This window comes from Lepidothrix coronata, unplaced genomic scaffold (genome assembly GCF_001604755.1).
Source record: "Lepidothrix coronata isolate B3197 unplaced genomic scaffold, Lepidothrix_coronata-1.0 Scaffold85, whole genome shotgun sequence".
NCBI lineage: Eukaryota > Metazoa > Chordata > Aves > Passeriformes > Pipridae > Lepidothrix > Lepidothrix coronata.
In genome coordinates this window covers 3,696,588-3,709,803 of record NW_016690265.1, presented here as the reverse complement: position 1 = coordinate 3,709,803, position 13,216 = coordinate 3,696,588, and the positions used below count along the sequence as shown (strand labels likewise).

The 13,216-nt window shown below is 35.8% G+C and overlaps 1 protein-coding gene across 9 annotated transcripts in view; it reads right to left on the bottom strand.

The window, feature by feature from the left end:
- The window catches only part of RGS12 (regulator of G-protein signaling 12), an 89,942-nt gene that overhangs the window by 6,520 nt on the left and 70,206 nt on the right, over nucleotides 1–13,216 (bottom strand). For 4 of the 9 annotated variants that reach the window (XM_017820775.1, XM_017820784.1, XM_017820783.1 and 1 more), the window contains one exon: nucleotides 10,670–11,287. The exons of 1 other annotated variant lie outside the window; for it this stretch is intronic. In XM_017820775.1, the coding sequence (XP_017676264.1) occupies nucleotides 10,670–11,287 (618 nt within the window). Of the gene's footprint in view, nucleotides 1–9,154; nucleotides 12,805–13,216 lie in introns of those variants that run through there. 4 more of the 9 variants (XM_017820778.1, XM_017820781.1, XM_017820776.1 and 1 more) reach the window with 3 other exon arrangements.

The window sequence follows — 13,216 nt, the reverse complement described above, 5'->3', positions numbered from 1 at the left end:
CTCTGAGGTTGGCTTTAAACACTAAAGAAATGCCTGGATTTTTTTTTAAGTTTTTTTTTTGTACAGCACTTCTAAAATCACAATTGCCAGGATTTGGGCCTATTCTCTAAACACTTATCCCAGGAAAACCGCGGTTTAAACCAACCATGGTGAGTTCCCAAAAGCTAGTTTTGCATGAGGTGTGATGCTGCGAACTGCTAGGAGCTTCTTAAAGCAAGCGCAGAGAAGCTGGTTTGCCTGTGTCAACAGCAGTAAGAAGGGAAGGATGAAGGAGTTGATTTCAGTATTTGCACCACAGTTAACAACATGATTTCCCTAGTTGCGGTTTCCCCACCATAATGATCTAAAAAGTGGTGATATATTCAGGGAAAGAGACTCGTTTTTATTAGACCAAACTGAGAGCCAAGAAAAAAAAGAGAAACTTTCAAGGCACAAAGGCAGACCTGAGTAAGGGCTTCCATTTCATATTTAATCCCTTTTTTCTATGTATCTTTTTATCTATCTTTTAAAAGATACCATATTATCTGACATACTTTATCCAAAATATTTTTAAACATTTTGTCACAGTACACACAAGTCCCTGACCAGCACATTTAGCCACACAGATCCCATGAGACTGGAGTGGTTAAATGCCATAGCTGTCTTTCAAATCTTTTATTTGTGTTTGTCCCACAAAGTGATTGGTACAGTTTTATGCAAGAAAAAGAAATTTCAATGTATAATCATCATAATCAAGAACTTTTTGATATGGAAAAGGGGCAAAATGCAAATGAAAAAGACAAAAAAAGCACTTTCAATCAACTCACTCCAGGGTCTTCTTGAGGGTTAAAGCTTTCTATTTAAGAAAAACAAGCTAAAATTGTAAGTAATGCAATGTTTAGCGTTTTAGCTACAGTACAGCCCTACATGAATAATGTAGATATTCCACATCAGTAATGCTTGCCTTTTTTCAGAGGAATTAGATCAAACTCCAAACAAATCAGCTGAGCAGAGAGAGGCAGAAAGCTTTCTCAGCCCTGTTAGCCCAGCACGACTCCAGCCTACTAAATTACAGCTAACATTTAATGGGACTATATTACACTTTGTGTTTAAATCTTCCTACTGCAGCCGAACATGGGCTTAATTTCAACTGCTGCTTGCATGGCTGTGGTGCAAAGTGCTATTCTTCTGTTCTGAAATGTTTATCTTAACATGAGTGTACTGAATTGTACTCTTGATGTCTTTAATCTACTATGCCCTTCAAGGAAGATCTCTGATTCTCCTTTCAAGTTGGTTTAAAAGAGCTACAAGTTTCTAAAGTGCCTACTAATGACAAATTACCACAAATATACTGCACTGACAGAGCATGAGTCATTCAGTTGTCCTAGCATTGAGAATACATTCTCCTATTAAATGTAAAGGAACAACTTTGATGGTGCTGGAAGGTCTCATAGCTCTGTTGACTTGAACTAGGCTGAAACACTTTCCACAGTCAGAAGATGCAGACTGCATTAACAGGGTACAACAGATGAAAGAGCTGGAAACTCCTACTGAGGAACACTGGGAGAGGTGTGAGTATTACTGTATTTATTTGGTTGCTACATCTTTCTACAGCTAAGTAAAAGAAATGCCACCAAGTCTTGGAGTTATGGTGTCACTGAGTCACCACATGAAGCAACTGGGCGTGCAAGTTTTCTAAAAGGAACAGAGCAAAAATAAGGTCAATGTTTGCTCTCAGGCTTCTCAAGACATAAGCTCGTCTGAACAGGAATACATCCACGTTATGGACATATTTTTCTATTAATGACCTTTTCAGGAGCAACCTCTCTGTGGTATCAAATAAATTAGTACTAGAGGGAGGACAGTAATAGAGAACATCTTGTCTAAAATACCAGTTCAAAAGAATATGGAATTGCTAAGGGATGATACTGTGAAGACGATTTCTCTTTTTTTGTCAGGGTAGAAAAGATCTTGACTCATCTACACCAAACAGGAAGACAATTTCAAGACTAGCACTGCACAGAAAAAATATTTTAATGTGTTTTTTCCCCTCATTAAAAAACAAAGCTTCTATGAAGCAAGGCTGTTTAACATAAATAATAGGAGAGCTTCCACAAAACAGTTGTGTATAGATATATCTCACAAGTTTTTAGAGACTCAAGATTTGCATGTACTCAGTGGAGCTTAATAATGAGATTTCAATGATGCTTACAACACTTTTGCACTGGTCTCCTTCTCATATTCTGTTTTTGAGTAACAAATACCTGAACACACTTAGCTATGCAGGGCACCATCTAAGGTGCAGAGGTTCACAGATAAAATTTCTCTTCATATATTCTTGCACTGAAGTGATGAAAACCTCCAAGGAATCCTCCCCTCTGAATTGCTTTGCCTTGCATAAAGCATGTCAGGAATGATATTACATTTTCCCAAATCTAATCTGCCAAATGTCCTACCTAACTTCAGAAGGGAAAGGAAGCCCATGCTTGGAGCAGTGGTCACACAGATGAATTTCCATCCTGGAATAGCACAATCATGCCTATTGGTAATCTCCACCTCCCCTGCTAAGCATTCCTTGCAGCTCTGAGGGAATTTTCTTGTGCATCTGATCCCATTAATATGTTCCAGCTGGTTTAAAGATGGGATAACGCATGTCATCTTTTGTCCTTAAAGAGATCTTCTGTTTTACAGACTCACAGCCAAATGACTGCTTAGAAGGCTGCACCTGTCTGCATTTTTCCAAAGGTTACAAGCAGGCACTGATCTCCTGACTTCCATTACCAATATTTCCCTTTTTCTGATGTTTGGATTTTATATAGTACTCTCGAGCACTCTGAATTTAACATTATGATTATGGAGAATTGCCTTCACAGAGGAAGACAAAGGGAAGTCTTTTTCTTCTGTATAAAATATTCCTCAAGCTCTAAGATCTAAGCAAGAGATCACACAACATTGTCTTCCAGATAGTTTAGGAACAAGGGAGCATTTGGCCAAATTCCAGACAAAGGTCAAAAAAACCCTGGAAATTCCAGGAACAGCATTAACTGTCAAATGTAGATGATAGGATCATATAACTGTAAGTAAAATGCAGATGCTTGGGGATTTAAAGGTTCACCCACAACACCTTGCAATGATAGTTTCTATACCATAATTATTAAATTCATTTATTTTCAATGTGCTAAATTTTAGTTATGATTTTTTAATAAAACGCCTTCCATGTAAATTCAGTGTTTCACTTATCATTCTACCTTTGCTAAAATCCTACTGTTCTTGTCAAAAGCATTTACTATTTAGATGACTCTCAGTTCTATGGAAAGATAACAAGAATATCTTCCTAACTTCCACACCATTGATCCCAGGCATTTAACTACTGTTGGAGAGGATCAGATTTCAGTTAAAAAGAATGAGCAGCAGATTAATGATTTTCTGCTGATTTACAGCAGATAAAAATCTGTTTGAAGTACTTCATAATACTTAGAATATAACTCTTGTGAAAAGAAACCACTGAAGTGTTCAGGAACAATTCCTGGAATTGGTAATTTATTGGCATATACCACCCCCAAATTACTTTCAGTCTCCAAATCAGTAAAGCTCTGGTGTGTGCTGTAATGTGGAGATTGGGCAGACACTGTTCTAGGCTCTGGCTCCACAAAGCCTGTCCTAAGGTGGTAACACACTGCCTGAGCAAGCCTTTTTTCACAAGACTTAAAAAAAGAGCTTTGTGATGGTCACTTCTGCAGTAGGTGTTCACTTTGGTGTCCTGGAAATATTTCAGTACAAGTAACTCTTTTCCTTACCATGGCCATAATCTGACAATTTCACTTTATAAAAGACACTTTTCCCTGTCCAAACCGTCAGGAAATGCTACTTCTAAATTTTAACCCTCCCAGCTGTGGATTCTTGCAAGTGGTGAATAAATGACTTCCACATTAGCTGACATACTGTTATCACTGAAAGCATTATCTGTTTTACAAGTTTGAAAAGTGGTTTATGCTTCTGGAGGGAAAAGGATACTTTACATTTAAGTTTTAGAATTCTGCAGGTTAAATTTTCTTTAGGAGTTTCCTTCTTTTTATCTCTTAATTGATACAGCACCGAGGAAAAAGTAGATTTTATAAAAGATTCCTACCTACAGTTTATGCTAAATCTTTTCAAAGGCAATTTGACTTTATATGCTGAATTTCACTTGCATGATGAAACACCAACTGCAGCATATGCTCAGTGTCTTCAAATCTGACTCAGTAAAATGCAGGCATCAAGCTAGGAAATGGGTTATTATACAAAGCAGCAACATTCTACATTACCAGGCTATTTAGTTTTGTCCTGGGAATTTCTGGAAAACATTTGCAGTGTTACATTTAGAAAGACGGGGTGGATAGAAATCCTTTCATTACACTCATCTCCGAAGTATTCCAAAGAACAAAGCACAAAACATGATTCAGAAAGACAAATTTGGAATATTACACGGAAGAGGAAGCTGGTATGGCCACTGCTGCTCACTAGGGGCATATAGATGCAAAAGAGGAAACAGTGCAACCTGTATTTTCTGAGGGCAGAGACGTTTTATATACACAGCTACAACAGTGGCTGAAGGGAACTGCACACAGCGCCATTTAAAGGCCAGGAACATGAAAAGTTCTGAATTTTGATCCAGGCGGACATGTGTGCCCTCATCAACACTGGCCAATTTGCTCAAACTTTCTGTTTCTCCACTGCAAAAACTGAAACAATTTTTTAATACTTTCTAAGCAGCAGACATGACAAAACATCTGTGAAGCAGCCTACACATATTCTGCCCTCAGTTTGGTCTTCCAGCATTTATTATTAACGTTCATTCTGGTTTTCCATCAGTCATCAGTAACAGCAGGTTTAATTATTGCTGGGGACCCCTGGTGGTCTAGTGGTTAGGATGCAGCACTCTTACCACTGCAACCCGGGTTCGGGTAAAAGTCCCCCGGGCAGATGGAGCTCGTCAGCCCTGTAAGGCAATCCATCTAAGAGAAGGTCACTCTAAACAAACCTACGTCCTGGGGACCTCACTGCCACTGTCCAAGCTTGCTCGGCCCTGGCAGATGAACCTTAGGATTAAAGGGTGGGCTCAGTTCAGCACACACTGGGTCTCACCTAAAAAATCCATTGCGCAGGCTCAAAGGGTAAAGACCTTTCCCAAATCTTCGCTCGCGAAGACTGGCCATACAGAATTATTGCAGAGAGTAGTACTATGTCGGGAAATGGTGGATTGAATTACCTGAATCCATTTTAATTTAATCTGCCATTAATTACATTATTTTTCAGTTAGGAAATTCTAAAATGTGGTTTTGCAGGGCTACTGGTTACATTTCAACTAGTAATTCAACCAAGTTCACTTCATCATCCAAATGCTGCCACGGGTTCACGTAGATCTGGTTTTAGCCTACGTGTGTTTGGTTCAAAGAGCAGCTGTCATTTTTCTAACATTTTATCTAGTCAGTGACAAAATTTGCAATTCTTTCTAGAATTAGTATCTTGTTGCTTGATTGAAATAAGTTTACAATTCAAATAATCATCCCCCAAGGCCTTCCTTGCATCCTGTTTGCTCTAAACTCTCCTTTGTTTGTTGTTGATCACAGTCATGTACTACATGTAATTCTCCCATTTAATCACACTCTGGTTAAAAGAGGATTAACAGATTCTGGCCTTAGTGTTTCTGGATCCCCACGAGTACTTATTTATAATGATCCAGAATCCAATTATCTTGGATAAGTAACTGCAGGACAACAGCCTTTGCTAAATATAATAATTTACATTATTTTTACATCTTTAAGTTGTAATCCCTTCCTTTTCTTAAATTTTTATTTATGTTTTCATTTATGTGGTTATCTTGATTTACACAGGTAACACCACTGGATTGTCTCTAAAATATGCCACAAGAATTAAGAGATTATGTAAAATATTAGTTATGCAAAATATTATATAATTTATTACAAAACCAAAGGTTTATTTTGAAATTTTGAACATAGATATGTGATTGCTCCTTATCTCCCTAATTATTACAAATTTTTTTGCACTTGGAATTCATTACCCTTAGAACCCTTAGAACATCACCCTTGAAAAGTTTAGTAGCCAAAAAAAGTGAAAGTCACAGAAATTACACTGATATTATCTGATCTCTATTCCTCAGCTGTCATGCACTGCATCCTCTCTGTGAATAATGAAAAGGAGCAGTTTGGAAATTTTTTTTTGTCCTTGGGAACAATAGCCAGCCCCAGGCTCTGAGAGTCCACCCTGCATTTTATTTCTGCATAATTTATCTTTCACAACAAAAGCATCCTAGCACTGGTATTAACTATTCCATTTCTGAAAGAAATCTTTTCAATAAGAAAGGAAGCAAGTTTATTTTGAGGATACAATTGAACATCTATTTCAGAAACAAACAAGTATGTCTTCAAAAAAAGTTATGTAACTTCACATAGTCTAAAATCACCCTTTAACTTATATAGACATGTTGTTAAAGTATAATTGCAGAAAGTTCATCATGCTTTTATTTTCCCTAGCTGGCTCTCTATCTTAACCAATGACATTATATACTTATTAAAAGGGAGCTTTCAATAAACTCTTTTTTTTTTCTTTTGCATTGCTGGATCTAGTCTATATATCTACTCAAAAGAAACACCTTCTTGGTAGGCAATAATTTCATTGAGTATAATTTTAATGTCATTTTAAGAATAATTCTCATCCCAACTTAAAAAAATAAACCAAACAACAAGGAATTTTTTAACAGATGGAGGAAAAATTTGATGGAATCAAATCTAGAGTCTGTGCACCTTCAATCTGAACTGCTGCAAATTGTCCTACCTTGGGATGAAATAGTATTATTCCATGAAAAAGCCCAGTTGCTATTACAACTAAAAGCCCACCTACTTTGTAGCAGAAGCAACAATCATCACGAACAATTCACAGGCCAGTGGAATGTTGCTGAATAAACAATCTAGTGCAAGGCCTGTAGCTTAATATTCACAGCTCTTGAGGAGAGGAAGGCTGCCTTTCCCCATGACAGCTATTTTGCACTTAGGTAACACATGTGACTGACCCCCTGGGAAAATCTGGACAACATTCAAAGTACCCAGACTACACCAGGCAATTAAAAAAAAAAAACAACAACAAAGAGATTAAATCAGCATTTTAACACTTTCAAAAATTAATGCATCCCTTCAATCCAATCACACCACACAATCATTATTTCTTCCACAGATGGGTACCACCACCATTATACATAGAGACATTCTTCAGATTCCAGAAATCTCTGGTTTTTAAAGTGGGAAATTTGCCAGAACTAGCAGGCTTATTCAAAATAAAGACATTTTCTCTTGATGAGTAATGCAACTAGAATCAGTAATGATTCTTCTGTTGCTAACTGATTTGATATTTACTTCATAGCTAAGTATTACTACAGTATAAAAACATTACACCTATTTCAGAAAGCTAAGAACTGCATTTGAAAATTTGTTCTCAAAAGCACTGAGCAATGCAAACCTCATTTTACTGTCTTTCATTGTTCATATTTTGCTTTCTAGATCTCTAAGTGATAAAAAACCTCAAGAGTTACCCATACAGGGATGGATACTGGCCTGGCTTTACCACATTAGCAAATTGTCCCCTGCAGAACACAAGAGATGACTTCATTCCCCCCAGTCCTTTTCCCAGCACTTATAAACCCAACATACAAAAGCCCAAACGTGCAGGGTAAGCACACACATCATTTACCTTTATGCCAATGTGAAACCAAGATTACAGACCTCTTCAAATTAAGTAGTCATGATTTTTCTTTATATCCCAACACTTTAATTGAATAAATCAATTAGAAACGAGATTTCCATTGATAGGAGATTATGATTGAAGAACCATTAAAGCACTTAAAAAAGCAACCATTATTAATGTTTTAGTCCTTTGAGATTTCGATTCTTGACTGGACAGTTTCCAGAAGTCTTTATTATAATTATGCACACCATTGAACAGCCTTTCCATGCAAACTCCATGAAATCATGAAAATAGAAAAGTTTTCTTTCAGCCCACACTTTTTCCATAAAATCACTGTTCTTTTGTAGAATACAGTTCCCATAAAATAGGAGTGAGTTGTTAGTGTAGCACAGAATACAGTTATTGTATGCAATAAGGTTGTGGCAAAAAAACAAAGTGTTTCACATCTTTCTTTCAGATTTTTGTTATTCCTAAGAAAAGAAAAAAAAAAGGAATCTGGTTTGTCACAAAGTTAAGAGAAATTTAGATTTTTAGTTTTGCAGAATTAGTTTGATTGCTTAAACATCTCTCACAGGTGACTATGACAGAAAAATAAGTCACAATCACCAGTGAAAGTAGAGAAGACCAGTTGGAATACATGCTAATTAAGATCGATTTAAAAAAATAAAACTCAGTATGTAGAGTATTAGTTATTTGTTGTGAAAAACTGAATAATTTTAAAAGGGGAACTGCTACAGGACTTTCAACTGCTTCTTTTTCTTTCATGGAGGCCCGCAAATATGTGGGAACACAGTGACTTTCGGAAAAACTGGATTTTCATCCCCAGAACACGAGACCTAGTTAACAGCACGACAAGCCTCTCTGCAGAATTTTTTTTTTCCAATTAGGCTTCACACAGTGCTGTTAAACAGGACCCATCTCTAAGAATGAAAAGAGGAGTGCAGTCTCCAGCACCCATCCAACCCTTCATTTCTTACCCAAGACTACCAAACAAAGAGGTGGTTACATTGGTTACTCCACATCAAATGAGCTGAGATCACCAGCTCATTTCTTGAAGACCAAGGAAGAGTTGCTTTAGTTTAAAATAAGAAGGAAAGTAATGAATATAAAGTTTAGCCCACGAACCCACAGACAGAAGAGATTCTCCTTTCAGGAGTTCCTGTTGTGACTAATTTAAAAGAAATCTCCTGTCTTATCTGCCTTCTGGAGCACATGCCAATGCTATGGATTCCACATGTGACCCACCAGCACCTCAAGACAGAATTTGCCCTTTGATACCTAAATTATTAACAAATCTAACTTTTGTCAGCTTTGTCTCACGGTAATTGTTAGTTCATATCTATTAATCTGTTTGTTATAAGATAATTTCAATCAGAATTCACAATCCAGGACTGAATTTTTAAAATAATGAAGAAAATCAAAGCTTAAAACCAGTTTGTGTAACTAGACCTAGAATTTATTACTCCTGAGAGAACAAAGATACAAAATACATGTGAAAACTACACAAAGATTTCTACAAAGTAAAAAGTAGAAAGTGGGAAAAGGGAAAGCTACAGCTCAGTGGTTACACAGAAATGTAGGGCATGCATTAAAATATTGTAAATTCATGAAGTTTTTTTTAAGTGCAAATGGTTTTTTTAACAGTTCTCACTGAAAAATATGCAAATTGATACCTATGTTGTACACTTGTCATATTATCAGAAAGACACCAACACAAATCTATGCATATATACATCAATATGTCCAAAGTACATTTTGTGGTTCAGTTATTCATAGGCACTGGTTACAAGTCCGTCCAATACTCAGTTTCAGAAATTAAGTGGTAGCACTTATAGAACATTTCTCAAATACTACTAATAAAGGAATTTGTTTTTAAAATACCAAGAGGAGGAAATAATTTGCATTGCCATGTATAAGCATTCAACAACCAAAGAAGTATTTACAAATCATCAACCATACAGATAAAGAACAGTATCAAATACTCTGTGTAAAAAGATAAATAATTAAACTGTATATTCCCACATCACAAAGAAATGTGATCATACAAATTATGGCACCATATGTTTGTGAAACATCAAAAATAAATGTAGCACATAGATACCTCTTCTTATATTTTACATTAAACTGTACAGTACAACGACTGTAAAATGTCAATGTCACGACACCCATCGTCTTCAAATTCTTGTTTCTGGTAATAGCAATTATTATTAGAGTCCATGTTTATAAAGAAATTCCATACTTCAGCCTTGGGCTAATATTGCTCTGTGATATTGCTAGACCAAGAAACTTATATCCTGAAAAAGTTACATATTTCCTTTAAAATTATCTAATAGAAAGAGCTATTTGACGTGAAATTCTGGGAGAAAGCGTGATAGATGCAATCTATTTCTCTGTGTAGGAAAGTATGGGTTAAAAAAAATAACATTTTTATTTTTAGTCACAAATATCTAATTTATTAGAGAAATATTTTTTAAATTGAGGTTTATCCGTTTAAGATTTTAATCATGAACAGTACTGCAATTTTCAACACATAATTAGGGTTTTTGCTAAAGTACTTAAACTTCCAAGCCCTAATCATGTATCTCATTATGAGAAATGGATCAGAAAATCTGGAACACAACAGTGCTATGGAGCTCAAAATGCTGACACCCTGTTTTGTACTCTGAGGGTGAATGAGATAATTATAGCAAATGGATAAGTTTCAAACGTTTGTCTGCATGTGTCCATTTTTGGCCACATGCCAAATGCAAACAAAAGTACATTGTTAAAGGCAACCAGTTAGCACAGACTAAGGCAATTAAAATCTTTTTTTCTTTTTTTTTTTTTTGTAAAAAAAAAATTAAGGTGCAGAGAGAATTTTCTTTCTTGTTTTAATGGGTGCCAAATACTGATTAACAGTGCCAAGGAAAAGTAGTTTTACATAAAAGGAAAGACTATTAAAATCTAGAAATACCTGAATTGGATCTTTGATATCCAGATTTTTCCTGATTACCTGTAAAAGGAGTTGGGGGTGGATAGTTGGCTTCTGTGAGTTTACTGATGTCTGACGGTGGTGTCGGTGGTGGCGGCGGTAGCAAAGTGCTGTTAGGGCTACTAATATCTCCTTCAGCCACAAGAGTCAAGTCTGCCACATTGTCATCATCTACCATCTGTATGCCTTCGGCTTGTAATTCTCTTGACTGCCTTTTCCACACTGTTGCATTGTTTTCCTGTGCATGCGGAATGGGAGACAATGGAGGACTAAAAGGAACACTGAAAGTCTTCTGACTGTGGAGAGCTGCCAAGGCAGATTTGTGTTTATTTTCTGAGTAACCCATTTTCTTAACTGAATTTTCATTAAAGTTTTGTATGGACTCCTGTCTTCCAGTTGGTGATGTACATCCATCATTGTCATCATTTTTTGAAACTCGCTTGTTGAAGCCTTTAGGACCTGCAGGAGTAGATGAGGATGGTTCTGGTCCAGTGGGTGGTAAACGAAGAAAGTCAGGAAGAATAAGGTCTTCTTTCCTTAGCAGTCCACGTTGGTCATCTGCTCTGTTACTTTGTGCTTTGGATATGAGTTCAAAAAATTCTATTGGGGAAAAACCCAAAATTGACAAGTTTTTGTCAGAAAGTGCAATGCCATTAAAATGTACATTTTCAGCACATTTATTTTCCATGAAGATCTTCAATTCTTTCAATGCTGCCTTGAAATAAGATCCCATGTTAATTAGGAACTTTTTCAATTGCAGCAATGTTCACTAGCATCACTATAATTAAGACCATCAGCATTGCTATTGTAAGAGTTTTGCAGTTTAGAACAGCTGCAATTCACTGAGCCTTGAACACATCTTCTATTTTACGCAGTTAATAAATCTGTACGCGCACACAGGATTTTTTTAATTCTTTATACAAAACAAGGCTCTGGTCTCACAGACAGTGGGTGCACATTTTTATATTCTGGATGGGTTTTACCCATCTTAACTCAAAAATAGCCATGCCATTTGAACATTCAAAGACTCAGAATGTTGCTAACTTCCTTGTTATATTGAATTTCTCTCAGTTTAATTATATTTTATCACAGCTTAAATTCAATTCATGGTGTAGTTTTAAACCAGGATGCTATCATCACAGGGTATGATCAGATGATGATTTAAGTAACCTCGTTTTACTTGGTGCTGCAATGGATCAGTAGCTTACAGGTAGTCAATAACCATCCAAGGAACCATTACCAAAAGCGATGGGGCAGCTTTTTTATTGAGGTTTTAACACAATTAGAAGTGATTTTCTGATCATGTCCTTAATGATATCCAATGGTTTAATATGTTTCTATATATAAATAATACTCATAGTAAATCAACACTGTTCTAGAAAGTTTCAAAACTTGGCAACAAGAAACTTATCAATTATAAGCCAAGAATTATACCACTCCTCAAAAAAGAAGCATCGCAACAATAAACAAACTCTTTGGTACAAAACATATACATATAAAAATATGTAATTCTTAATATAGTGTCTCTGCATGTCCTACTTTTTCAAGAAGAGAGCACTTTAACTATAGAATATTAAAAGATGCTTAAAAAGGCCATCTCCAACAGGTTAATTAAAATCAATAGTTTCAATCCAGCTTATAAATATTGTTTGAAGCAAAAGCCGTTACAAAATCAAGCAAGAGAAAGTTAATATCAGTTTTAACTTAGCATAATATGAAGTCATACGCTTGCACTTGTAGGACCTTATTCCTAATTCTCTATTCATATTTGGCAGGCTTTGCAATGTATTTGTAAAAATGACTTCTTAACATGCTTTGTCAAATGCCATAAAATCTGAATGTAGCCAAGATGGAAGCTTCCAAATGCTTCTTATTGCCAAAGTTTTGCAAAATGGCGGCAGGCATATTAAAACATGCAACACTTCTAAGACGTCACACAAAAATGTCTCTTTCTGAAATTTCAAAGTTCATAGGACAGTTGTTTTTTTTCATTAAAAAACAGTCTACAACATTTGGTACGCATTTTCCAAACTCTGACAAATTTCACAAAATTCAAAATAAAATGTGAAAGCCTCGAATTCTGAAGTTTTCAAATTATGTTAATGTTTTACTCAGTCCTAGGAAGAAAAATGAAAATATTAAAATGTGGAAAACAAGTTAACAAAATAGTAAGCAACAGAAAATAATTTAAAATGCACTAATATTTTGTAATAACACTTACATTAAAAGACATCTACTTCGTAATAAAACTTTTAGCCACAGCATTTTTTTCAGTTCTAGTCAGTGGACATTTATTCACAGATGAACATTCACAGATAAACATTCATTTGTTGTATAAATGTGCATAACCACGTTTTGGATATGCATACTGGGTAACTTCAGCAGTAAATTTTAATCCTTTGATTTTTTTCTACTTGGGAAAATAGGGAGGAACGTGTAGGGCTGACAAGACAAGCAATTGCTTCAGTTAATGTCCTAGGGCAGAGGGTGGTATATCAATATTTCTAGTGCTACATCATTTTTATTCCA